General features: G+C 32.9%; 4 protein-coding genes across 6 annotated transcripts; 1 reads left to right on the plus strand and 3 right to left on the minus strand.

Annotated features, from left to right (window-relative positions):
* Nucleotides 1-1959: 1959 nt before the first annotated feature.
* LOC146936096 (heparanase-like protein 2) lies at nt 1960-8157 on the plus strand. Of its 2 annotated transcripts, none has more exons than XM_085751115.1 (10): nt 1960-2055; nt 3570-3837; nt 3964-4000; nt 4321-4504; nt 4825-4973; nt 5319-5552; nt 5682-5871; nt 5986-6111; nt 6241-6343; nt 7476-8157. In XM_085751115.1, the coding sequence occupies exons 2-10, from the start codon at nt 3628-3630 to the stop codon at nt 7788-7790; spliced, it is 1548 nt and encodes a 515-aa protein (XP_085607241.1). In that variant the 5' UTR covers nt 1960-2055; nt 3570-3627; the 3' UTR covers nt 7791-8157. The 2 variants fall into 2 exon arrangements, with proteins under 2 accessions (XP_085607241.1, XP_085607240.1); XM_085751114.1 differs by having other exon boundaries at nt 1960-2034.
* A 571-nt stretch (nt 8158-8728) lies between these two features.
* On the minus strand, nt 8729-12524 carry LOC146936097 (SNAP25 homologous protein SNAP33-like). 2 transcript variants are annotated; one of them, XM_085751117.1, is made up of 6 exons: nt 12370-12524; nt 11059-11612; nt 10606-10699; nt 10384-10514; nt 9665-9762; nt 8729-8980 (listed from the first exon to the last, which is right to left on the minus strand). In XM_085751117.1, the coding sequence occupies exons 2-6, from the start codon at nt 11524-11526 to the stop codon at nt 8881-8883; spliced, it is 891 nt and encodes a 296-aa protein (XP_085607243.1). In that variant the 5' UTR covers nt 11527-11612; nt 12370-12524; the 3' UTR covers nt 8729-8880. The 2 variants fall into 2 exon arrangements, with proteins under 2 accessions (XP_085607243.1, XP_085607242.1); XM_085751116.1 differs by having other exon boundaries at nt 11059-11616.
* Nucleotides 12525-13660: 1136 nt separating this feature from the next.
* On the minus strand, nt 13661-18897 carry LOC146936098 (endoglucanase 16-like). Its single transcript, XM_085757670.1, has 6 exons — nt 18635-18897; nt 17967-18380; nt 17713-17790; nt 14771-15029; nt 14524-14687; nt 13661-14123 (listed from the first exon to the last, which is right to left on the minus strand). The coding sequence occupies exons 1-6, from the start codon at nt 18845-18847 to the stop codon at nt 13800-13802; spliced, it is 1452 nt and encodes a 483-aa protein (XP_085613796.1). The 5' UTR covers nt 18848-18897; the 3' UTR covers nt 13661-13799.
* A 2113-nt stretch (nt 18898-21010) lies between these two features.
* LOC146936099 (uncharacterized) lies at nt 21011-25742 on the minus strand. Its single transcript, XM_085751118.1, has 3 exons — nt 25507-25742; nt 23481-23915; nt 21011-21705 (listed from the first exon to the last, which is right to left on the minus strand). The coding sequence occupies exons 1-3, from the start codon at nt 25726-25728 to the stop codon at nt 21211-21213; spliced, it is 1152 nt and encodes a 383-aa protein (XP_085607244.1). The 5' UTR covers nt 25729-25742; the 3' UTR covers nt 21011-21210.
* Nucleotides 25743-27137: the final 1395 nt, after the last annotated feature.

Genomic DNA, 27137 nt, shown 5'->3' on the forward strand with positions numbered 1-27137 from the left:
TTTTCTCCATTAATGTAGTTAATTTTAAATTATTAGTGGTGTGTTGTCAACAAAGGATGTAGAAGTTATAAATAAATTTTGATTAAAAAAATATATAAATAGATGTAAACACAAATATGTTTGGACTGTTGAACATGTAGATAAAATTATACAGATAATAATGCTAAAATACCTAGAATTTGCTATGTTTCGGGTAAACTAGAATTAAATTACTCGAAATAAAAATATTACTAAATAAAATTACTGAAAAATATGCTAAGAATAACGTAAGATGATCTGTAGGAAATCGATTGAGGAATGATGAAGGAAATGGGGAAACCCTATTATTTTCCCCCCTTTTTTGCATTTTTATTAATTTTTTTAATTAATTAAAATTAATTGGTTTTTTAAAATCCAAAAATATATCGTTTGTTTTTTTTAACTGTTTTTAAAATATGTTTAATGACATAATTGCCACGTGGATGACATGCGACCAACTTAACACGACCATTATCTACCACGTAAACAGAAATGGAATAAATCAGCAAGAAAGTATGTCCAAAGACTATTTTAAAAAGCAAAAAATTTTACGAAGACTTTTTTCATTCTTTCTTCCAGGGACCAAAACCTAAACAAACCATATTTCCAAGGATGAATATCACATTTTACCTTTTTTGTTTGGGGAATTAGTCACTTTAGTCCCTGAAAAGGAAAGGAGTAGCCACTTTAGTCCCTGAATGCAGAGAAATTGCAAAACAGTCCCTGAATGTAGAATCTGTTGGTCAATTTCAGGTAGGGGTGTGCATAATAACCAGTTTGAGGCCCAAACCATAACTATATCCAGATCCATTTTAAAATATCTGGATTTTTTTTAAATGGTTACCAACCAACCCATTTTAAACGGGTTGGATATCCAAACCAATTAAAATTCGGATCCGGATTTTAACCATATTTTCTGATCTGTCCATTGATTCTTCAACCACTGTGTTTTCCGTCGATTCCTACATAACCGATAACCAAGCTGTTTTTAAATCTGAACTCCGACCACCGCATCCAGGTGGTTCCGATGGCCTTCCCCAGAAACTCCGAGAGATTGACTCCGCCGGAGGAATATGTTTCCGTTCGAGAGATCCACCGTCCATGTATTCAAGCAAAACCTGAATCTCAGCGTTGTGATCGTACATCTCATGACACTTGACCACGTTAACATCATCAACATCACGCAAGATCTGGATTTCACGATGGATCTGACGACGAACTGGTTCCTCGTGATGTCCGTATATCACCGTTCCTCCACTTCCACTTCCGATCCGGTTCAATCTTTTTAGCGGAAGCGGTGGCGTTGAGGGCGGCTGTTGTTGTTGTTGTTGTTTGGTGAACCGGAAGCGGTGGCTGAACCGGTGGCGGTTGGTGGTGGAAAGCTGAATCGGCCTCATCTCATGGTGATGTGAGGAGTGAATAGAATAGAAGAGAAGGTTCCGGGAAGTGCGAGAAAAGAAGCGGAAGAGAAAATTGTTTTTACTTCAAACTGGGTTCAAACTGGTTTCGAACCGGTTATAAACCATATCCAAACTGGTTGTATTTAAAAACCGGTTTTTAGAGAAGTGGTTTCAGCAACCAAACCAAAACCAAATATTGGTTTTGGTTTTGATTTAGTTTTAATTTTGCACACCCCCTAATTTCAGGGACTAAAGTGACTAACAGAGTCTACATTCAGGGACTAAATTGACTAACGGAGTCTGCATTCAGGGACTAAATTGACAACAGAGTCTACATTCAGAGACTATTTTGCAATTTATCTGCATTCAGGGACTAAAGTGACGACTCCTTTCCTATTCAGGGACTAAAGTGTAGTGTGAACACTTTATTTATTTTTGTATCCAAGTTGTAGTGTTGACAAAAGATAGTCAGAGACATTTGTGGCCTTTCAATTTCCAATTTGTGTCGTTATTAACAACATACTCTTTCTCAGCCACAGTTATTCAACCATTATTGAGCCAACACAACATACTCTTCAATGCCAATGAAGCAGGCAGCACAACAACTCATTTTTAGGTTCTTGTCTTCTCCATCAAAGTTTGTTATTTTCTGTGACCCTTTTTCTTATTCTTTCATTTTTGTCTTCATGGTCACTCTGTTAACATGTTTTTTAGTTGAAAGGACACTCTCTGATGATGTTTTTTTTTTTTTTTTTTTTTTTTTTTTATGTTTGGATGCTCTTTTTGTTATATATAATATTTACAAGTCTATTGGAAGCTTTTTTTGTATTGTTTTTTAATAATAAACATGAGTTATGTTTCTTTGACTAAGTTTGAATTCAACCTATTATTCTATGTTTTGTTTATAGTTATATCTTGTTTCTGTGTCTTCAAGATTTAAAATAATAATAAGATAATTATGATTGGTTAATGTTTCTTACAAGTTTTGTGCTCACATTATTGTCTGGTTTTGATTTGTTTATTACTGATAACTTAATAAGCATTTGATTGTGAGCAATGAACATGTTTGAGATTCTGACATTGAAGTTTATTTTCATGATTCACAAAACATATTGATATTTGAGACAAAGTGAAGTGGCCCTTATTGAATTTATGTATAAAATTACTATGTCATAGTAATTGATCATGACAAGGACAAATCATCATAGAATAACAGTGTTGCTCTTTCCATTAGCATCAATTTGGAAGATTATAAAATTTGGAAGATTATAAAATGAAATTATCAATTTGGAAGATTATACTCCCTCCATCTCACAATTTGAGACAACAAAAATTGAAAAGAGGACGGAGGGAGTAATTTTAAATATGAGAAATGATATTTGAACAACCATTTTTGACAACTTTTGTGACAACTTTCATTCTCATACTCACATTATCTTTTTACTTTCTCTCTCTATTGCTTTGGTTTTTGTGCCAATATCTCATTTCCTTTGTAAAATTTTGGTCGTCACAAAAGTTGTCACATATATGGATGTTCAAATAACACAACTCTTTCGATATAAATATTATGAACTTCGTTTCTAGTCTCTACAAATAAAAAAACACATGTTTTAGTCTTCGTAAAATTTTATGTTAGCATTTGTAGCACTCTAAAAATTTTCAGAAGCATTTTTAGTCCCTCTAAAAAATTTCTGTCATCATTTTTAGTCCCTAAAAATGCAGTACTTTTGGTCCCCTAAAACTGAAATGGAAAATTTACAGGTCTAAAAAGTGCGATTTATTTTATAGAGACTAAAAACGAATATATGCATATTTATAGGAACCATTTACTTGATTAACCCTTTTCAGGAAAATCAGGTAATCTATTAAATAATAATAATGATAATAATCACTCTATTCTTATTTTTTATTTTCTGTTGTTCAGTTACTAATCGTTATATGGTATTCTGTTGTTCAGTTACTAATCGTTATATGGTATTTATGTAAAACTTAATTTTCTATTTTTTAACTGTTAAATAAAAGAATCTGTATTGTCAAAAAAAAATAAATAAAAGAATCTGTAAAAAAAAATGTTGGATAAAAGAAAGTTTAAATTCTACTCTATAGTTTCATAAGATCTTTCTATAAATCAGCTTTTATCTATTACTGCAGTTAATTTGGATTAGTTACTGTGTTGGACTTGGATGCTGCTGCAATTGATTCAGTCATCATGAGATTCCACCTTGCATTGTTTATCTTTTTTACCTCTCTTCAAGTTACTCTAAGTAAAGATATTGAACATGGTTTGCTACTAGTAAATGGAGCTCAAGCAAAAGCTCAAACAGATGACAACTTCATTTGCGCTGCGATTGATTGGTGGCCTCATGATAAATGCAACGACGGCTATTGTTCTTGGGGACACTCATCGATTGTAAATTTGGTGAGTATTTTCGTATTGTCATCTGTATAGAAAATAAAATCAATGCTTTTGCAATTTTATGTTTCCTTGGAAAGCAAGCTAACCTGTTTTAGTCATTGTTCAATTGAATGTGGATTGATTTTTCAGGACTTATCTCATCCTATCCTTGCCAAAGCAATCCAAGGTCTGTATTTCTACATTACTTAAATGTATATGATTTAGAATTTAGAAAATCGTTTAGTTTGATGACCGATATTTTAAAAATCGAACGGAACCAGCCAATTCGCTGATTGGTTTAATAATTTTTTGGCATTTATCTGTCATCTGGTTCAACCGTGGTTTAATCGATTAAACCATGACTCAGAGGTCTCAGCGGTTTGATCTCCGGTCTTGTTTTTATAACATTGTTGATGGGATTATTATTGTTGTTTTTTATTACAGTGGCTGCTTGAAATTTAAATGCATTAAGCATAATGTTATTCTTTTCATATCATTTTCTGATAGCCCTCAAACCTTTGAGGATAAGACTTGGAGGTTCTCTGCAAGACCAGGTGGTGTATAACGTAGGAAAATTGAAGTCTACTGGTCATCCATTTCAAAAGATGAAAAATGGATTGTTCGGATTTTCAAAGGGATCTTTACACATGCAAAGGTGGGACGAGCTGAATCATTTTTTCAATAAGACAGGGTGAGAATCCTTCCATTATATTTGTTATTATCATCACCGCTACACTCACTTTCTCTTCTTTTAAACCAAATAAAAAGGATAGTTTCAATTTAGTCCTTTCTTCCTTATAATTAAAGACTTTAGGTGATTCAATGTATTGTCTTCTATCCTGCATTATTGCAACAGTTTTTGATAGCTTACAAAGAGTATCTGAGATATCAGGATGTGATCGACCCCATTTTGTGTAAATATGTACCAAAACAAAGAACTTGGATGTCTGTGTCAGGTAGAATTACGATTACGTGTGGTAGGTGTACTTAATTGAAGTTTGACACTTTCAGGGCCATTGTGATATTTGGCTTGAATGCGCTCCATGGGAAGCACCAGACTAGTAATAATGTTTGGGAAGGAGCCTGGGACCCTACAAATGCTTATGATTTTATAAAGTACACTGTTTCAAAGGGATACAAGATTGATGCATGGGAATTTGGTATGACAGTAGACAAAGTAGTTTGTTATTTTCGTTAATGGACTGATCTATAGTTGTCAAAGCCTAGGGGTTCATGGTCCAAAAGGTCTAAACAGTGTTGTAAATCGCAGATCGCATAAAATAGCGATTCATACAAATTCCACTATGCAACAGTGCTATTGTTCCGCTATAACTGTTATCTGATAACATTTTGCTCGCGTATGGCGGAACTATAGCAATTTGTTCAAGTTCTACTACAGTTCAGTGCTGCTATTTAACAACATTGTTCTAAACCAATTGGACTTCAGACCGCTTTAGTCTTCCCTGTTGTTACCCGATGTGGACTTATTGTATATACTTATGTAGGTAATGAGTTAAGCGGTGAAGGCGTTGGTGCATCAGTCGGCGTTGCACCGTATGCGAAAGACGTGATAAACCTTAAACGAATTCTAGATGTGTTATACAAGAACTCGAGGTTCAAACCCTCACTTGTAGCACCCGGTGGATTTTATGATAAGGAATGGTACACGAAGCTTCTTCAGATTTCTGGTTCAGGCGTAGTCAATGTTCTAACTCATCATATATACAACTTGGGCCCAGGTTTGCTTGTCACTCACATAATTCTTTCTTGTATAGAATATATTATATTTATTTTTTTTCACTGGCATGCCAAATACTAGTCTACCATACCATTCATAATCTATTTCTAAGTTAATTTCTCTTTTTCAGGTAATAACACACATCTTGTAGAGAAGATTTTAGAACCTAATCGCATGATCAAAGTGGAAAATACTTTCAGAAATCTTTCAGAGACCATTAAAAAACACGGTCCTTGGGCTTCTGCATGGGTAGGAGAAGCTGGCGGGGCAGCTAACAGTGGTGGTATTGGTATATCTAACACATTTGTGAATAGCTTTTGGTAATATTGATTCCATCCTTTTATTTTCCTCTTTCTAAGTTTTAGGTGCCAGAAGAAGAATTCTGATTTTTATTTAGAATGTGTTTAACCGAATATTTGAATGACTCGTCGTAGGTACTTAGATCAACTGGGAATAGCATCCACCTACAATACTAAAGTTTATTGTAGGCAGACATTTATCGGAGGGAACTATGGCCTTCTCAATTCCTCCACTCTCACTCCTAATCCTGACTACTACAGGCACGTATAAATTAAATATTACGGAATTTTTTTATTAGAGATTAATAGATATAACTTGATGAGGATTTATAGTGGTAATGCATGTCATTGTTAAACATATCTAATCCTAGATTCTGGTTCTGAAAACAGCGCACTATTGTGGCATCGGCTGATGGGAAAGAAGGTTCTTGGTGTTTCGAGTGATATTTCTTCGCCATTTTTACGCACTTACGCCCATTGTTCAAAAGACAGGGTAAGTATGCTAATTTACTACAACCTCTTAGGAAGGATATTATATTATATAATAGAGGAGCCTGATGAGTTCAGTTTTTATTCTTTTATATATGATATGATAAATATATTGACATCATACGAAGCTTAACGCGCTTGTGCTAGAAATGATGCAAATATGGTAATTAACTATGGATTGATTCTTTGGTGATTATTATAATTCGAGTATCTTAATTAGTGTAACTATGGGATACTGATTCTTAATAGTTTCATAGTTGAGACACATAGGTTCTATCAATTGTCTCGTTTCCGAGAGACAACAATAGTTCATGAATACCTAGTGATGTTCTTGACTGCTGTATTTTTCCCTAAAACCATTGGCAGCCATGTTTATCTTTTTTTGACCTGTTAGAATTCAGAGAATTCTTGAGAAAAACTGATACTATTAAAGTTGAAAAATGAACTGATTCAGATGCAAGGGAGGTCCCAACTATTTATAGAAGTCGAAGATAATTGCAGTTGTTGGAAACAAATAACTATAACATAACTATTACCAACTAAATATAACTGTTTAGTTAGTTATGTTTAAGGTAACTAGGAATAATAGATAGATCAGGTACAAATTAGAGATTAGATACAATTACAATAAACTTATAAAGCCGAGTAAGAATACTCGAATACTCCCTTACAAGCTCAAGGTGGGTAGGAGCCATGAAAAAGATGATGGATCATACACACTGAGCTTGGATCTCAGAGGCTTCAAATCTAGTGGGAGAGAGAGCCTTAGTTAGGATATATGAACTACTTATATTGTATCTTTAGACGATGTGTGACTAAACACGAACCGTCATTCCCAACAGAATGAAGGTGTTGCAGACTAACAATGTAGGCTGCCTAAAATTTCCTCAACTATAGCGGCTAGGGGAAAACTACAATTAATGCGGCTTTCAGCTTTCTAACATATTTCAATTGCTAAACTGAATAAACTCATCTCCAGGTTTATATTGAATGTTTGGAAATATTGAATCCTGGTTGATTCAGTGTCATTCTTAATTTGTTTGCAATTCTTTTTCTTGAAGCAAAATTTCCGATATCTTTTGACTTTTGCTATTAATTTCAGCATTCCTGAATTTCTTACCAATTTCATTCAACAGGCTGGTGTAACACTACTGTTGATCAACATAAGCAATCAAACTCAGTTCATACTCAATGTGAAAAACCATGGAACTGTTAAAGCAAATGAAGTGGCCAAATTCAGGGAAGAGTATCACTTAACTCCAAAAGATAATAACCTCAGAAGCCATACCATGCTGCTGAATGGCATTCCACTCAAGTTAACAAAAAAAGGGGATATTCCAACAACGGATCCAGTGCACAATAATGTGAGATCTCCAATATACATAGATCCTTTGACCATTGCATTTATTGTGTACCCAAATTTTGATGCTCCAGCTTGTGCCAGGCACTGAAAACTAATCAAGTCTAAGGTTTCTATATAGCCTTGTAAACTAGGCCTTAAAAATAAGGAACTACAAGCTCTTTGTAATTCTAAGTAGTGAGCAAGTTAACCCACTTTGGTTGACTTGGTGGTGTTGCCTTGGGACCTTGAAATGCGCTTCTCTTAAGGTCTCGGGTTCGATTCTTCCCGATGCCAATTTCGATAGGCTAGTTTGGCTTCTTAAAAAAATAGTGAGCAAGTCATATACGGCCTTTACAATAATTTTAATTTTGAAGAACAAAAGATGTATCAATTTATGAATATATTTGTTGGTTTACATTTTATGTCTGGTTTCACTTGAAGTTCAATGCAAAAATATTCATTTCCTTTGGCATCAATTTTCACATGTTAAAAATGTATACGCCTTTGATGGGAATAGATCCTCCGTTTTGCAAATAAAGTGGCATTGGGGAGTCTAAATATTCTCTATGCACGCCAAAAGACCTCAAAGACCAAAAGTATAGAAATGAAGAGGATCTTAACTCACGTGTGATATATGCATACATGCAACATTCATGCGACATATTACTTATAGCCTATAGGTACAATTGTGTTTTACAAGGATACTCTTTCATTATTTGTAAATATTGGGTGATATAAATCATATCCAAAATAATGGTACTATTAAGCAAGATTTTATATTAAATTATTTTCACCAATTGCATTCACAATATTAGGGTATTATAAATCTGTTAGCGTGTCATGACCACAATTTAAAATCTTAAATCTTGTTGTTAAGTTTCACAATATACCTTGCTAGAAAAGAAAGTTTCATAATCTTACATCTTACTTTAATTTATCTTATAACATAATATTTACGTATATATTTGAAATAAACTACTCCAGTATTCCTTACATGTTCAAAAAATTTCAAAGCTTTTTGAGATATATAAAGTATATAACAATATATTTCAAAGAAATAACTTATTTTCACAAGAGGATTGTACATTACATACTGTAGAACTGAATCTGGTGTTCTGTTTTATATAAAGTTCAAATCTCCTATTGAATAATACAAAGAAGAAAAAGTTGGAATGAATCTCATGAAATGATCTGCATCCCTATTTTCTAAGTAAATGAAGAGTACGTTGATTGGCACCGTTCATGCGGGTGTTTAACTTCTCAGTATCTTTTTCAAATCCATCTATGGCTTTGGTTTGCCTGCAACATTACCAAAATCACTTTAAATTATAACATGCTCAAAACAAGTGAAATGGTTCTGCATAATTACACAACTAGTGTTGTATCAATTGGTTAAACTATTTAAGGTTAAAGGTTTTTGGTTCAAACAAATATCATTCATCTAAGTTTATTCTCTATAAACAATTGTCCTAAATTTACTCCTCCACTTATTTCGCGTTTTCAGATTAGTCCCTACCATTTTTTCTGCTGATAAGATAGACAGAAAACACTTGCCACAAAGATATTTTAAATAACATGGCATCCACGTGGCGTACAAATCATTTTTGTTTTTTAATTAATTGGTTTAAAACGGTTAATCAATAATAAAACTAGTTTAATATTTAACTAATATTAAAATATTGACTTAGCTGTCATGTGGACGGCACATTGTTTAAAAAATGTCCATGTAGACAATGTTGATTTGGTTTTCGATATGTTCAAAGGATATAAAAAAGGACAAGGACCAAATTTAAAAAATGTGGATTAAATGGGAGACAAAACTTAGGTGAAATTTTTTGTAGACAAGTATTTTGCAGTGATCAAAAATATATTTAACTCAACTATTTATCACTCTTGCAAAAGAATTAAATCAGTGTTAAACTGTTAAAGAATATTTAGAAGGTAAAATTTGAGAAAACAAAACATAAAATTCAATTAACTTACTTCCCAATTTCTACTCCCATGTCAATGGCCATGCCCTTCAGTTCTCCCAAGAGATCACTTATATCTGACAGTGCATCATCTTGCTTCTCTTTCTCAACCTGTTTCAGAACATTGCTGAAATCAATACTAAGGATAAAATCACAAATGAAAACTAAGGTATCCAGGCCGGACTTATAATGACTTAGTATAAGTTGTTAATGAGAGAAACATGAGAAGGGCGGCAGATTATCAATGATTCTGTCTGTTAGGTTCAAACAAGGATAGGACAGGTATTTAATGAGGTATCCTATATGGTCGAGAGGAAGGAAAGTGCTAATTTACAGATTAAACCCTTATAACATAATGTAAGGTTATTTTAGTCAAAGCCTCTACGAGTTTATAAACAAATTTTTCCTTCCCTCCCAACCCCCTCGTATCATAGAGCGCTAAAATTGACTCGGGAAGAACTTTTCTCCTCTCCCATCCTATACTATAAAAGAAATTGAAAATAATTGCTTCCCTTCTCATCATTCCTCTCTGTTTTCATTACCAAACACGCCCTAAGTAAAATCAGTTGGCTCCAAACAATGATATGGTCATTAGAATCGAAACAATGAAAGAAAACCAACTATTCAGAAATTAATCACATATTAAAGAAGTAAGATTTCAGAACTTTTGTCATGTTCAGTACTTCAAATGATTCTAAATAACATTGAAATCTTCACCAAGTTATTACGAACCTCGACTCTTTCAAATGCATTTGTTGGCTCAGAAAGTGCTTTTCTTGGCTTTGACTGTCCTTTAGGGGCAGAATTTAACCCTAACTTCTCTCGTTGCTCCAAGTGGTTGGCGCTTTTTCTGACAGGATCATCTGTATCATGAAGGATATTGTATATGATTATATCACATATCCCCAAATAACTAAACTTCAAAAGGTGAGAATATAAAGAGAAAATGCTAACCTCCAAATATTGTAGGGCCTGTTATTGCGCCTGTCTTCTTTGGTTTCCATGTTTTGGAGAATATGCCACCAAGACTTCCCAATAGTTTTTCTCCCTGTAAACATCAACAAAAAAATAAAAACAAAGCACTTTCATAGGGGATGCATAACAAAAGAAGCAACGGTAAAAACAGCACGAGGAAGGTTCCCATCTAGGAGACCTAAAATAATTTGATTTGGATTCTATGCAGTCGCAGTTTCAATAGTCGTGGACATCGGCCATCGGGTGAAGAATAGAAGGCTCATATATTTAGTTGTATTTTAAACTTGATTTGACAAAGTCAAAATACAAGCCATCTGATTTTCATCCAATGACCGAGTCCGAGATCAGTTGACTGCAAGCATTTGGTCGTTGCAGATAATCCTGGTCCATAGTATTTTGCATCAATTAAATATGGAATAACAAGATCAATACCCTGCTTAAATTATGGTCAATGCCAGCAGCAATATCGTGACTCCTTGTAATCTGCTCGCCCTGATGATGCAGCATGACCAAAGTCTTGGTAGCATCCTCTCGCATTTCCTCTGCTATCTTCCGACAATTGTTTACTGATTTTGTCGTCTCTTCAGCCTTATAAACAGCATACTCCTCCAAATCCTCCACAGATTGACTCTGCAATCCACCAGAGTCACGGAAGTCGTTCTTATACATGTTTCGATTTCCATACGACGGGGCATAAGATGACGACGAAGAGTGACCACGAGCATCAACATCATCAAAAGGGTTGGTATTAGTTTCTCTCTGAACTAGGTTATATTCAGAGGAATTCTTCTTTGAAGAAATATTCTTTCTGTTATCCTTTTTCTCTTCATCAGAATCGAAGGGATTATGCTTAGACCTGGGTTTAGCATCTTTCAAAGGAGATTTCTTTGAACCTAACATTTTCTATCTCTCTCTATGTACCTTTGAAAAAACAACACTTTCTCTATGTATACCTTTGAACAAACAATGATCTTGTGTATTAATTTCTATCTGGAAAAGCAAGAGAATAGAGAGATTCAGTCACTATTGGCATATATAGCAAAACTAAAAAAAAACCAAACAAATTTGGTTAGTGAGCTACAACAAAGACTAATCATTCAGGAGAACCCGAGTTCGATTCTTAGCTAAAACAATTGATCAGACTTTACTGACATCCCGACCGAACTCCGTATAACTAGGGGCCACTTCCCTAGAAATTGGAGGTTTAAAACATAAAATTATACAAAACAAAAACCCATTATTTCTTTTGCATCAAAATCAAATTTTGATGATGATGATGATAATACCTATAAACCTAACTCAAAATCGGTTAAATTGATAAAAAAAAAAAAAATATATTCTATTTTCATCAAAATAAAATTTTAAAGATGATAATACCTATAATTTATAAATAATTTATAAACCTGACTCAAAAGAGATTAAATTCAAAAAATAAAAAATAAATTAAAAAATACAATTATTCTCTTATCATAAAAAATCAAATTTTGAAGATGATAATACCAATAAACCAAAGTCAAAAGAGATTAAATTCATAAAATTCAAGATGGGGTGATGAAAAATTGCAGTAACAAAAAAGGACAAAACAAGTGTTTATGAATCATATAGTAGAAAAATGAACAAGTAATCAACAAGAACAACGAAAACCCACATCAAAAAATTGAAAATTAAACTTAAAAGTTGATAATTTAGATGAAGACGATGATGAAAAATGAAAAGGAAGGGGGGGGGGGGGGGGGGGTATACCTGAGGAAATTGTGTGAATAGGAATGAATGAAGTAAGAGAAGGGATATGCTATATTATGGTTTGTTTGTACAAGAGTACAAGTTGTGTAAAATCGCGTTAAGAAAAAGTCATAAGCTGAAGAAGGCAAGAGGAATGTCAAAGGAAAGCAGCCAACAAGAGAAAAAGTTGAGCTTTTGAAACTTCTTTGTTGTCCACTTTTGTTGATTTGGTCTTTCTCTATTTCTTTATCTTTTTTGACCAATATTTATTTATATCTCTTAATAGGATAGATATAAATTATTTTTTTTGAAAGGAGGATAGATATAATTTTTAGTTGTACCAAAACAATATTAGTATATAACTGACTAAACAAATCCTAATTCAACAGGTAAAATTGTTGAAATTGCAAAACCAAACGCCGTGATAGGAATTTAAATCTCGACTCCTCCATTTTTACATGTGAGTTTCAATGGTATTTATCATTTTTGTCTAAAAAAAAATAGAGTTTTAACATCCTAAAATATAGATTTATGATTCCATGTACGGAGAACATTTGACTGAAGGAGAAGTATGTTGTATGCTCTCATATATACTCAGAAAAAGATTAGTCACCATTAAATGATATGTTTTTTTTTTTAATTTTTTTTAAGTAATCAAGAATATTTTAATGACTTATTTGTATTGACTTTATAAAAGACATGGCAAGATCTTTTTAACTTGCAATGACACTATTTTTAAGCACATCTTATGTGAAGAAAACATATGTGCTAGTTGGTTAACTAATTTTAGTCTTTAACGGAACATATACGATGTAGGGGTGTTCAGAGCCGAACCAATTCAAAGGAAAAACCGCAAACCGAACAAATCCAAACCAAAAGCGCAAAAAAACGCATTTAGTTTGGATGTATTCGAATCATTTTTTTACTCAATCGCATGGTTTAGTCTAAACTATTTATTATTGTTTTCACTTTCAATTTTTTAATTTATCTTTTGTATACTTTTAATGAAGAATGTTTTTTTAAATAACTCATCATTTCTCATTCTCATACAAAATTAACTGTATTTTTTAACTGTATTTATTTTTTAACTTTCAATTTGTAATTTCTGACAAATGAAACAGGCTTCAATGTTGAAAATAAATCAGCACTAACAATCTTTATGAGTGATAAAGTTTCACCTACAATTTCAAACACATCAATAATGATGACAATGACTGACGCAAAGCAATGGTACTCGTTGAAAGATTTAGCAATAAGATCGATTGAGCACCTTAGAAACCTTGATCGATTTTTTTCCCGAGTGACCATATTATTTGCGTGAAACATACTCTACATTTGTTATAATGACTAATTTCTATGGAGAATCTACTACAACTTTTAGTAGGATCTTCCCTCTCAACTACATTTTTAACAACGTTGGGATAATTACATTAACATGAAATTAAGCTAAGTTAACCCAAAGAAGCAAGCTTTGCTAGAACACCGGATGCAAGGGAATTAACATATGTGCAAGGTTCGGTCTTAGGTGAATCTGTACGTTTATCATTGAACTTGTCGTTGATGTCAGGTCCACCAACAATGGCCCCAGTTAGGTCATGTGGATTTGGTGCATCTCTTTCTAGCCATTTCTTAAAGCTTGTGGGACAGTTTATCTCTTCATTTGGTGACAAATTTGGCACTGAAGCACCTCTATGGTGAGCTTGTGTTGGTGGATTTTTCCCAAATCCTACCATGTATGATCTTCCTTCAGGATTTTTCCCTAATATGTAATCCATCTGTTTACCATCCAAATATTAGACAGTCACTCTATATATGTCTATATTGTTTATTTCCAAAGCATATGTTATAGCAACTTTGGATCCTCTACGATTGTGGTATGGTGTTGTCACTGTATAGACTATTAGATTTAGAGAATTTAGAGAAAAAAATTCTCTAAATCTAACTGTCGCTAAAACTGCAACATCATACTACATCGGTAATAATTCAATTTCAAAAAAAATTAGAGATTAAAAAATAAAAGTATAATGAATATTGTCGCTGAATATTAGAGATGTCAAAATTGAAGATTAATTTTCTTTTATAAGTCTCATAGTCTGCTTGATAATATATAATGAATATGTGAGTATAAATAATGTATTTTTTTAAGGGGAAATAATTTATTGATTATATACTTACTTGCATTTTGGCAAAATCAAGGAGATGGGCTGAGTCAAATTCTTTGTTTCCACATTTGACCTTTTGATTATATTTGGCAAGTAAATCACTATATACAGTGAACAAGAAAGATGTGCTGGTGGCATATTGTGTATTGGCACCATCTCTCATATGAATAAACCCACCTGCATAATAATATTTAAATATATTAATTATACATGTAAATATGACAATTAAATATAAGCTTAAAAATGTACATGTAATTTACCAGGAGTCAAATTGATTTGCTTGTAAGGACTATCAGGAAGGTCTGAACATATGTAACTTTCACCATGTGCTTTAAATGCTTCAAGACCTTTTTGACCTTCAAAATGTAACTGAGTGAGAAGAACTTGAACTCCAGCATATTTAAGGTCCCAACTGAATTCTGCTACACTAGCACTAATTGCTTCTTCTTGTATGTACTTCATGTACATTGATTTCCTTGTTGCCATGTATAGCCATGTTGCAGCCCACATTAGCTCATCCTATACATATGCATCACATTAATTTAATCTTTTATATCTAATCCTAGCAGACATGCTTACCCTAATTCTCTAACCCTAAACCTAATTCAATGGCGCCAAGGATTTGTAATTTGAAATCCACCTTTTCCCACGTCACCATCATAATTGCCATCACCCATCTATATTTTACTCCCTCCGTTTCAAAATGAGTGTCGCTTTAGCCAAAAAAATTTGTTTCAAAATGAGTGTCGCTTTCAGTTTCCAATGCAATAATAACTTTTTCTTTTCAATTTTACCCTCCAATTAATACTCTGCACACTATTTCCAAAGTATTGCTTTTGAAACTAACCAATAGTTAATAAGGATAATTTGGTAAAATAACCATTCTCTTTCTTTTAATCATTGCATTTCTTAATATGTGTGTAAACACCTAAAACGACATTCATTTTGAAACGGAGGGAGTATTTTCTGAGCATATACTGTATTGGTAAATGGTAGATAATTAAATGCTCTTTTGTTTATCAATGCTCATGGTCCCACTTTCTCACTAATTGCACTACGTTTCTGCTCATGTTGATTACCAATGAGCCGCTGATCTTTATATTTTCCGCTTATACTCTTTCAATGCACAAATAATGAACCTGGTTACTTAATTACTGCATCGGCCCAGTATCCCATCAGTTAATTCAAACTGTCCAATGAACATAAAACCCCACTATCCCATCTTTTTTTATTTTCATAATTCTATAGTTCTGCATTGAATGTTGGTTGTGTAGATTAAGTTCTTCATAATCTTATACAACTTGATTTAAAACTCTTTCCTTGATATCTCAATCCTTTCCAATACATCTCAATCAAATCTCTCTCTCTCTCTCTCTCTCTCTCTCTCTCTCTCTCTCTCTCTCACATTAACAGTAATTAGGTATCTCATCTAATTCTCCCACTGTTTTTTTTCTCCCCATTTTTTTCTTCACCTCTGCAGGATTTCCTTTTTGGTTGAATGTGTTTATTGAGGGATACATGGCTCAGACTGTATTACTGATGCAGAACAGGAGGATCGATTAACTATTGGCATTGGAGATGGATTTAAATTGCTACTATAAAAAGGAGTGACAATAAACGGTTTTTGACAACATCAAGATGGAGTCGCAAATTAACCATGTTGTTGTTGTCAAATTTATGGGTCTTACTTGCTGCAGAAGACAGATAACTCAATTAGAGTTAAGCTTATGGATGATCGCAATCACCACATCTTGAGAAATGTGAAAGGTCCAGATAGAGAAGCAAGAAGACTCAGAAGAGTAATTCTCTCAATCGTTCTGTGCATGATTTAATGAAGCAATTCTGGTTTTTGTAATAGTTATATCATGACGTCCAAATCCTTTGTATTCACATAAATTTTGAACCAGCTTTGATTTTGATGAGTTTTGAGAGTAGCACCGTGCTTTGACTAATGTATATGTATTGTGTTTTTCTCGCTTTATTGGCTGTACTCAGATGTAGTTCTTGGTTATTTCTACATAATTATGCAAAAACAAAAGGAATGGTGGTAACAAAGTGGAGGGGATCAAGAATGTGGCAGGTACAGATTTGTCTCAACATCAATGTTTTTCCTCCAATATATAGTTCAGATGAGTTCCATTTTCTTGGCTTATAAGTTGACTTGAGGGAACATAAAATAAAGACAAGTAGGGAAAATTAACGGAAAGTTTATGTTCTTTGAACAACCATTGAGATCCAATTCTTTTGCCAATAAAACCATTTTTTCTTCTACTTTATGACTATCATTTTTTACTTTTTAGTTTTTATCTTTACATAGTTTTAACATTCATCTAACATATTTGTGAAACAGAAAAATTAAGGCAAGAGATGAAACGGTTTGAAAAAGATAAAGCCACAATATACTACTGTAATTGCTATCAACAAATTTTAAGGTGTGACAAGCTTAATCGAAGAAAAACAATAAACCAATAATTATGTATTCCTTCGTTAAGCATTATTTTTTCAATGACAAATAGAAATGTTGACATTCTTTTTATAATATTTTTCAACAAGCTTCAAGAATAAGCATATATGATTGCAGAGGAGGATAAATTGCCTTGCAGAGACATTTCACTTTTGGTGGTTGGGGGATATTGTTGATCGAGTTAGGGAAATATTTCTAGGGCAATAAAGGAAGAAAATATATAGATTGTTCGTAGATTACATATGACATGAACTGAAGAGAACATGAAGGTTGGTCTGCAGCGTATTGGAGTTAAAATACTGGGTACTCCTAATTATATAAAGTTTTGTTGGTGTTTTATGTATAATGGACAACTATTATATTTGTTGGTTTCAGTTATACCACTTTCCTTGGTAGCTTCTAGCTTCAATAATCAAATCAACTATATATTCTTTTGTCGATTATAAAAATAAAACAATGTTTCTTTGTCAATAAATTATGCTTATCCTAAAAAAAAATATTTACAAAATAAAATGTGTAAATGTTTTGCTTTAAGCTACCATCTTTTTTGTTTTGTTTGTAAATGCTCTTGAAAAGTATATTAAAAAAAATTATTTCAATATTGTATCTATATTTAGTTCTTTCGTGTTTTTTAATAGACCCGTGCATCGCACGGGTAAGAGGTCTAGTTATTACAATCCCAATATTAATTCACTCTTAGTGAATTAAGAAAGGTTAATTATAAAAGAGATTACATACATTATAGCCTGAATAGGAGCAGTAGAAGGGACATTCTCCATCATAGGTTCCTTTATGAGATTTTGCCAATTCGAAAAGCTGCTAGGAAATTGGGAGAAATAAATTAAGCTTTCATATTCCCAACCAATACTATAGGTTACTTCAATAAAAAAAATATACTACAAGCTACAAATGTACATTTTTCTAAACATGTAATTGGTATATTGTTTAGGCTTAAATATAAGCAAAAAAAAAAAAGTACGTATTTTTCATACCAATTTTGCTTTATTGAGGAGACGACGAGCATATTTAGAATCAACATGCCTAAAAACAATGGAAGAAGCAGCCATAGCAGCAGAAGTTTCAGCTGCAATCTCAGTACCAGGTGTGTTACTATCAATTAATTTAACTGTTCTCTTTGTCTTCATATTTTCTGGTGGTGCCCAACAATGATGATCATCAACTGGGTCCCCTACCTCTACATATAATCTATTTCTTTGGGAACTAGTTTTCAGAAAATAATCTGTACCCCATCTAATGGCATTTTGAATATTTCCCATTTCATTTGTTGCTTCAAATTCTGTTTTATAAAATATTGCAGCCCATGATAATGTAGTAACTGTGAATGCCATTGGTAGCCCATATTTCACATTGTCTCCAGCATCATAATATCCCCCTGATAGGTCAACCTATTCAATTCAATAAAATCAAACACATATGCCCAAATTATTCATTTGGTACGTAAAAATAATCTGTGTAACTTTGATAATTAATATTCACCATTAGAAAAAGTTGAATTATCAACGAAAGTTAAAGACAAAAAATAAAATGAAATTGATCTTCAATTTTGGCCTCACTAATATTTAGAGACAAATTTTTATATGTTCTATTGTTATTTCAACTTTTCCTAATAATGATTTTGTTTTGAGAAAAAGAAAGATACATTAGCGAGTTTTCCATCATCCACTGCTGAGTCTCCTCTCCAAGGGACCCTATTACTGGGAGGGAGTTTCCCTGATCTTTGCGCCTCTAAGAAGATGAGAGATTTTGTGAGAGCTTCCTTGTAATTAAATTGACCCTTGACAAGTATCATGTTTCCTTGGAACAAAGCAAGCCATGTTGCAATGATGGCCCAATATACTCTTTTATTATCCATGAGTTATCCCAATAAAAAAAGTGGTAGAAATATTATGAGGTGAGATGTTTGTGAAATGTGTAATGGGATTGAAGTTTATAAAGACTTGTAAATAAGTGGTTATGTTTATGGTTGAAAATTTGTTTTTTTTATTGTTTTGCAATGAGAAAATCAGTAGTAACTACTTCTTTGATTTAGGTGTTTGATTTTATTTTCTGCTTGTTTGTGATGGCGGGAAAAAGTAGTAGTAAGTTTTAGAGGATGGAATCAAATGAAATGAAACAAACTAAGGGATGGTTGTGAGAGAAAGATGCCTTAAATTTATTTATTTTCAGAGAAAAGATGTTATTTGTTTCAATTAACAAACAATAATTTCGATCTATCAATTTACTTTTTCCGACAATATGATAAAGCTCTAAAATACTTCTTAAAGTGGATAATCATTAAGCTTGGAAGACATATTATTGGTTTTCAAGACATGGATCTTGCTATCAAACGTTGCTTATTTGAACATGTTGGGTCGTGCTTGAAAGCAGTCACTACTACTCCTGGAATGTTGGGTCGTTGCTTATTTCAAATGAGAACTTTACAGTTATTATTGTTGTAGAGTAGGTCGTTTAAATATTTCTATTTTTTCACTAACATCTTTTAAATTAGTTCATCTATATTTAATTTATAACATTTTTTAAAATTAAATTAACGTAATATAATTTTTTTAATAATTTGAAATATTAATAAAAAATTAAATATAATCATATTAAAAAATTCATAATTTTCATATTTAAGAATAATCGTCAAGGTCTCAGGTTTGCCCCTGTACCAATTTGGATGGGATAATAATCTTATTGATTTGATTTATTATTAAAAATATAATAAAAAAATATACTTTATTCAAATTAATACAAAAAATATGCAATGGTATAAATGTTTTAATATACTTTGATAGAATTCTATTTAGAATAGTACTCATGTATATTTTTATTTTATTATTTATAATAGTACTCATGGATAATTTTAATTTATTTTATTCTAAATACATAAAGTTTTTGTCTGGTAAACAAATTTTAGATTACTATCAAACTCTTAAATAACTTAATGACAGGTGCGGGTCTCAAAATCCAATCTGTCGGTATACGCATCCGATGAAACCGCATACTAAAACGGACGGTGATGGGAAGGATATTGCAGCCGTCAGATTGGTCGTTTTGAGTTTTTCAGTCCGAAACCGACCAGAACCGTCCGGTTGTCCAACCCTAGTTTAGACGGTAAAAAAAAGAAATGATGGTTGATATCCAATATTGTCAACTACTTTATTAAAATTTAAAAATTGTACTATAGAGACTAATTTTTCAAGTCGTGTGGGACTGCAAAAGTTGATAAAACTATTCATAGAGTTGAAAAGGAAAATCTAAAATTACTAAATTTTCACTGAGAATAAAATTATTTGATTTTGGAAACACTTTCAATCAATTTTTATTTTTGCCTTATTATTTTAACTGGGAAAGTTTTGAATTTATCTATCGTAGACTTCTTCTATAAATGGATCCATGGGTCAAATGTAGCTGGGTGCCATTTGAGGGCGGAAAAACCATAGGATTTTCAAAATGCCCTTTTGTCTGTTTTGTGATATAATTTAAATTTTTCCTTTTGTCTTTGCATCTTGCTTCCATTTATGAAGGCATTATATTTATATATATTTTTAATATATACACCAAATATATACATATATGTAGTATGTAGTTTAGTAGCATCATCTGTACTTAGCTTTCACTTTTACTCTTTCAACAATATGGATTGATTTAATTAAACTTCATATCCCCATCATTATCATTTCTACACTTTTAATGTAAGGTTTAGCAACTTTATTATCCACTACACAATATTTGTTATATAATATGGCAAAAACAATAGAATATTTCAACTTGACCCAACACAACTAGATGATATATGCATATATATTCTTTACAGAATTGTAACATCATCTTATGTTAATTTGTAAACAATAATTGGGTAGAAAAAACAACAGAAACAGCCATATTACATATATTTTTTTACTACAATTGGTGATACCATTATGCTTACTTCACATGTATGAGATATTTATGGTATGTGCCTCTTCTAATTTGTTGTGCTTTTTTTGTATGTGTAGAATATTATCCCTCTACCACTTAGCACTTAAACTCATTTTGTAAACCTCAATGCATCATGGAAGTTATCAATTATTTATATTCCAAAACACAAACAGTAATAAGTTCCTGTAACACAAGTAAAAGGCTATACAAAACATTCAATGAAAATGTTGAAACTCAACCATTAGCAATGACAAACTGCATATAGTGTATACCCTGTCCCAAAGTCTAGATGACACAATGACAATAATCACCTCAACCAGTGACTGACCCTGCTTTCTTCACCATAGCAGCATGTTTCTGGCCAACAAGGTGAAAATTGAAAACTGTCTGGCTATTACACACCACATTGCATAAAGTGCACATTTTAATACCATCAACTGCAGCTCCTCCTTCCACAACTTTACGTTTCTTTGACTCAATATCAAGTTCTGATGCCTTCTTTGGTTTTGATTGATCGGTACCTGGCTTTTCTTGTGGCCCGATTAAAGTATTGGCGGTGGCGGTGGCGGTGGCACTAGTGCCGACATCGATTTTCGGATTTGACAGTTTCTCCAAGTTCTTCAAGTGTTTCTTACCGGCTAAGTGTGTAATGTAGATATCCCTGCTGTTACAATTAATCTTGCAAACTTCACACCATGCAGACTGAGCAACCTTGATTTTTTTAGCAGCTTTTTGAAATGGACCAACACCGTTACGCTTGAATTCGGCAATAGATGGACCAATGCCATTATTAGACATCAAGGCAACCTACAAGTCACAGAAAGTGGTCAGCTCAGAAACAGTCCACTAATGGCTTTACGCCTTGCAGCTCAATAGGGTAAAACAACAAATAAAATGAGCAACTTGGGAAAAATGTAGGTATTAATATGATATTTATTTATCATATTTAACTGTTCAAATGTTTCAAAGGTTAAATATATACAAATGGAGTTTGGCCCGGAAGTACAGAATTTCTAAGAAAAGTACATTTGAGACAATTAATTATAACAGTACTTGCAGTAAAATAAATAAAGAACAGGTGGTTTATTAAATAATAGAAGATTGATTCTTGTCCTATTAAATGTTTTTCTTGTATTAGAATAAGTTGAATACAATAATGGATAGTAAGAAATTATGCCTACAGCTTTCAAGAAAGATCATACAAGTCTGTCGCAGGTGTGCACGGTATTCAAGATATTATTAATCAGAAGATGCTGCTCCAAAAGGGGCCGGCGATGGTTTTTAAAAGTTGAAAAAAGGAAATTTAAAAAAAAAAATCATGCACAATGTACATTCCCTTCTATTATCCCTGAATTATGGAGACCTGATTAACAATTCATATTATAATTTATCACGTCATCAAATCCATGTAATCTACCCCTTCTACTAAAAGACTATTGTTGTTTATACCTCTGTAGTTAGCAGAGGCTGTAGCGGCTATAATGCCGTGGCATGTCGTAGCGATAGCTACAGTGTAGTCAGGATCGAGTGCTGGCTCGTAGGATTGTGCGATTCTACATCCCACAGCACCTCGACAGTGCTTCGACTTTACTCCGGTTCGTTTTTCCTCTGTTTCCTCTGTTATTTGCCCTTTTTCTCTATTTTGTTGCTTGGCTCCTCTGTTTTTCCTCTATTATCTCTATCTTGTTGCTTGGTTCCTCTGTTTTTCCTCTATTTTCTCTATCTATTTCTCTCAACTCTATCAACAACCTACTGATCCTTACGTTCTTTCACCGGCCGACCGATCCTACATATGATCTCGATCCTGACTACATTGTAGCTAGGCTCTACTGAAATCGGGGCAGCACAGCATTTTGACGTAGCACCCATGGTGGTCAAAGTTACAACCATTCCATAGTCAAATTGCGGGAATTAGCAACCGCAACATAACATTAAACTCATTTGGAAAACCCAGAATGCCCTCCATTTATATCCTTTGTCTTCATCTCCAGAAGAACACTTTTTATTTCCAGTAACTTTTTCGCAGTGGATGAGTAAGGCAAATATTTTGAACTAGAATACTCAAAGTATGAAAATAAGAGAATCATGGTGGGTTGCCAAAATCACTTTGTAGCTTTTGCAAAATCACGGTGTCTCGCTGAGATTTCAGTCAGCAAACCCAGTGACACCAAACATGCACATAACCAGCTATCTTACATGCATTTTAGCTAAATGGCCTACAGAGTTAAGTTAATTAGTAAATGGCCTACAGAGTTAATTAGCTAAACCCACAGTGATCCTATATTGCCTTGTGGGTCCAATTAAGATAAAAATAACAGTGTTTCAGCGCCATGAACAAGAGAATAGGTACAAACTGAAAACCAATTTGCATCCTTTTAATATTCTTGTTCTGTCAGAATAATTTTATTTTAATGTAAGTCATGGTTATAAGAACTTATCCATACAAGTGTGTGCATTATGCGTAGATAAACAGTAAAAGTAATCATTGTCTGCGATATAGAGCAAGGAGAAAACAGAAAAATATATATCACTGTTGCACGAAACCTTACAAAAGGATAATGTAATTTACAAGTACAACTCACCTGAGCAGCGTGCTTTCTCCCAGCAAGATGTTTGATATATGCATCTTGGCTAGTGCACAAAACATTGCAAGTTGAGCAAACCGTTGCAGAATCAACCTGTTTCTTAGGCTCGGATTGCTTGACTACAGGACCAATTAACGCTTGTCCTTGTATACTACTTGTGTCAGTTTGTACATTCGCATGAGATGCAATAGTAGGATTAGTCTGTATCTGCAAATTCTTCTTGTGTTTCTTTCCAGCTATGTGACTTTCATAAGAGTCTTTGCTATTGACATCAAGTTTACACACTTCACATCTCAAAGCTTTGGTGACTTTGGTTTGGTTAGGCAACATTGCCGTAGTCTCATTGCCGTAAATTTGTGGTGGCCATGTACCATTCCACGCAGAAGGTAAACTTGCAAGTGCTGCTGAAGTCTCGTGTGATGAACCAACAGCCTGCAATATTAGAAGCATTGAACACAAAACCAGAGTGAAAGTCAGAAGCTTCCAATAAAATTCAAAACCCTAACAAAAGGGATCAAATCAAATGCAGTTTACCTCACAATATATATCACAATTTTCCCAATTCTATTTACAATATATGATAATAATTAACATAAATAGATTATTAAAAATACCCTGACTATCATCATTCATCTTCTTTCCACATTTTTTTTAAATGTTTTTGAAAAGAATCACATTAACAAAGAAGAAAAAAAACATACAAGTGATAACCACGTGAAACACTCACAGTCATAGGTAATCAACCACAATATCCATCGGTGTTGTCAATAACGGGTTGCATAAAATAACGATTTGTTTAAATTCTGCTAACAAAAGCCACCATTTGACAATTATTTGTATTAAATAGAGTATCACGTGAAGACAAATAATAATCGCGTTAACAAAAAAGAAAAAACGTACAAGTGGTAGCCACGTGAAGACACTCACACTCGTGGTTAATGATTGCCCCAAGTTTGGCTTCTAGTTCTTTAAGCATGCTATCCATATTGTCCTATTCGGTGTTGTCAACGGTTTACGAAAATAACGATATTTTCAAATTCCACTAACAAAAGCCACTATTTGACAATGTTGTATTAAATAGAGTATCGTCAAAGAATAGTGACCTGTTCACTACACTATAGCGACTTTTACAGTGTTTTAAGTCGTGATTGCGGTCACATTTTTTTATATTGTAACTAATTATAGTCAATTACAACTTATGCAATCTCAGCCTCATTTGCTGCAGAGATCGAAAACTATGATGCTGTGGCCACAATCGCAGTATCAGTCCATTTTAAAACCCTAATTATCACAATCACGACATTGTCTCAGCTTTCTTTTGCAAACCCTAATCATGACAATCACACCAGAATTGCGGTATCGTTCCATTTATAAACCATAATTATGATAATCATGCCATTGTCTCACCTTTCATTTGTGAACCCTAAATATGATAATCACGCTTTGTCTCACCTTTCATTTGTGAATCCTAAATATGACAATCACACCACAATCGCGGTATCATTCCATTTTAAAACCCTAACTTTGACAGTCACGCCACAATCATTTCCATTCTAAAAACCCTAATTAAGATGAATTCCAACACTGACTTAACAGAACTTCGCATTATCATCAACAAGTAAAAAACCCAACCAAAATTTATCCACTATTTCATAACTAGACATCAAGTTTTTAAACCTAACAACTACAACAAAATGCAACAACAATTTCAACAAATCAATAAAAGAAAATAGCAACAAAAAAGAAAAACAAAAACAAAAATTGATAGTGGTGAGAATTATAAACCACCCCAAATGACATAACATAAGAAAAATCAGATTTTGATTACAAATTTGAAAACTAAGATCAAAAGGGTGAGTTCAAACCAAACAACTACGTTAAAATGAAACAGCAATTTCGACAAAAAATAAACACAAATATTGCTAATGAGAATTAGAAAACAACCCAGATGAAAAAACATAAGAAAAATCAAATTTTGATTACAAAATTGAGAACAACAATCAAAAGGGTGATTGAAACTTACAAGATCATATCTGATAGTTTCAGATTGTGGAACGATCCAATTTTGATAATCTGTTGGTTGGGAGGTGTAAAGAGAAACAGGAGGTGCAAAAGATGTTGAATTTGCAAGTGGGTCAGTGCCAGGAGGATGAAGTGAAGGATCAGGGAATGATGAATAATAGGGTTGTTGTTGTTGTTGCTGGAAATTGTAAGGTTGAGCTTGGTATTGTTGTTGAGGGTACATTTTGGTTTTGGAATGATTTTGTGTTTGTTATGTGATTATTATGATTTGTAGTGACAGTGTAAACTTGTGAATCAAAAGGGGGTGGAAAATGGAAAATGATCGATTAATTGTGAAGAAAAAGAAAGAAAAAAAAAAAATCAACAAATTGGGTAAGAATTCATGGGCTTTTTTTATTTGTTTGAGAATGTTTCCTGATTACTACTTTTGGAGAATACTAATATTGATTAGGAAAATGTTTAACAAGTGTTCAGTACCTTTCAAAAAAAGTGTTCAGTACCTTTGAGCATTTGTTAAAGAATTAAAAAAGGAAAGATTTTCTTCTTCTAGTTTGTTAACTAGTGTCTCCGGGGCACCAGTTAACAAGTTATTACTCTTCTCACCTATTAAATTGTTCATTCCCTTATATCAGCGGCAGTTAACTTAAGTGTCGTTCGGCATATATTGTTCACCACTCTTAAGATCGGTTCAATCAATTTTTAAGATGGTTCAACCAAATTTAATTGTTGCTGAAAATTGCCGACAGTTAACTTAAGTGTCGCTCGGCATTTACCGCTCACCACCATAAGGTTTGAACTCAATTTCGAATCTCTATATGTTGTTTGTATATATGATTTTTTTAAAAAAAATTATTTTCAAGGACTAAAAGTACATACACTTTCGTATTTAAACACCTAAAAAATAGATAATATATTTGACAAGGACTAAAATTATATATAATTTGTATAATGTTTGTGTGGACACATGGATTTAGACACTTTATTTAGTCATACACACGAAAAAACATACATATAATTATTTAAAGGAAAATGTTAACTAGTGCCCCGGGCACTAGTTGAGGGGACTAATATAGAAATTTTGCATTGGAAAATGATGAAAAGTGAAATATTTCATTTTATGAAAGTCAAAAGGTTGTTGTTTTTAATAGAAAATTTATATTTTTAACTTTCTTAACTAGTGTTCCGGGGCGTTAACATGACCCTTCTTTAAAATAATTTATCATTTTATAATTAATATTTTTACTTTTGTTCTTTTTTGTGTTTGTGACCAAATAAAATGCCGATCATCGTGTCCATACAAGAATGCTCATAAAGTCTAACCAATTTTATAATCGCAGGAAACATGCAGTTAATCCTATAAAATTACCATATTTTGGTATGTGCCAAGTGCCAACTGTCTGCGTTTGTTTTTTTTTACCAACTCTTCCATCTCACCAGCATAGGACAGTTTTCATTCTCTTTGATTTTGATCCTAAGACACCCCCTAAGGTTAAAATTCTTATTTACACTCTATGATCATTAGATATACAAAAGATCGAGGTTCTAATTATAAACTTTAACATAATAAACAAACAGAATAAACTAGGTTATCATAGTTGGTACTTAAGTAGAACTATAGTTAGTTGCATGTCA

Source organism: Medicago sativa, chromosome 3 (assembly GCF_051527215.1).
Source record: "Medicago sativa cultivar Bolivia chromosome 3, Bolivia_mono, whole genome shotgun sequence".
NCBI classification, from domain to species: domain Eukaryota; kingdom Viridiplantae; phylum Streptophyta; class Magnoliopsida; order Fabales; family Fabaceae; genus Medicago; species Medicago sativa.

Coding starts and splice junctions, on each gene's coding strand:
- LOC146936096 (XM_085751115.1), top strand. CDS start 3,628: ATGAGATTCCACCTTGCATTGTTTATCTTTTTTACCTCTCTTCAAGTT. Junction 3,838..3,963: donor ACTCATCGATTGTAAATTTG/GTGAGTATTTTC, acceptor TTGATTTTTCAG/GACTTATCTCATCCTATCCT. Junction 6,112..6,240: donor CCTAATCCTGACTACTACAG/GCACGTATAAAT, acceptor TTCTGAAAACAG/CGCACTATTGTGGCATCGGC.
- LOC146936097 (XM_085751117.1), bottom strand. CDS start 11,526: ATGTTAGGTTCAAAGAAATCTCCTTTGAAAGATGCTAAACCCAGGTCT. Junction 9,763..10,383: donor ATGCATTTGAAAGAGTCGAG/GTTCGTAATAAC, acceptor GTTCTGAAACAG/GTTGAGAAAGAGAAGCAAGA. Junction 8,981..9,664: donor ATGGGAGTAGAAATTGGGAA/GTAAGTTAATTG, acceptor GTAATGTTGCAG/GCAAACCAAAGCCATAGATG.
- LOC146936098 (XM_085757670.1), bottom strand. CDS start 18,847: ATGGATAATAAAAGAGTATATTGGGCCATCATTGCAACATGGCTTGCT. Junction 17,791..17,966: donor TCCTCAATAAAGCAAAATTG/GTATGAAAAATA, acceptor ATTTCCTAGCAG/CTTTTCGAATTGGCAAAATC. Junction 14,124..14,523: donor TTGATTTTGCCAAAATGCAA/GTAAGTATATAA, acceptor GATGGTAAACAG/ATGGATTACATATTAGGGAA.
- LOC146936099 (XM_085751118.1), bottom strand. CDS start 25,728: ATGTACCCTCAACAACAATACCAAGCTCAACCTTACAATTTCCAGCAA. Junction 23,916..25,506: donor AAACTATCAGATATGATCTT/GTAAGTTTCAAT, acceptor CTAATATTGCAG/GCTGTTGGTTCATCACACGA. Junction 21,706..23,480: donor GGAGAAAGCACGCTGCTCAG/GTGAGTTGTACT, acceptor TGTGACTTGTAG/GTTGCCTTGATGTCTAATAA.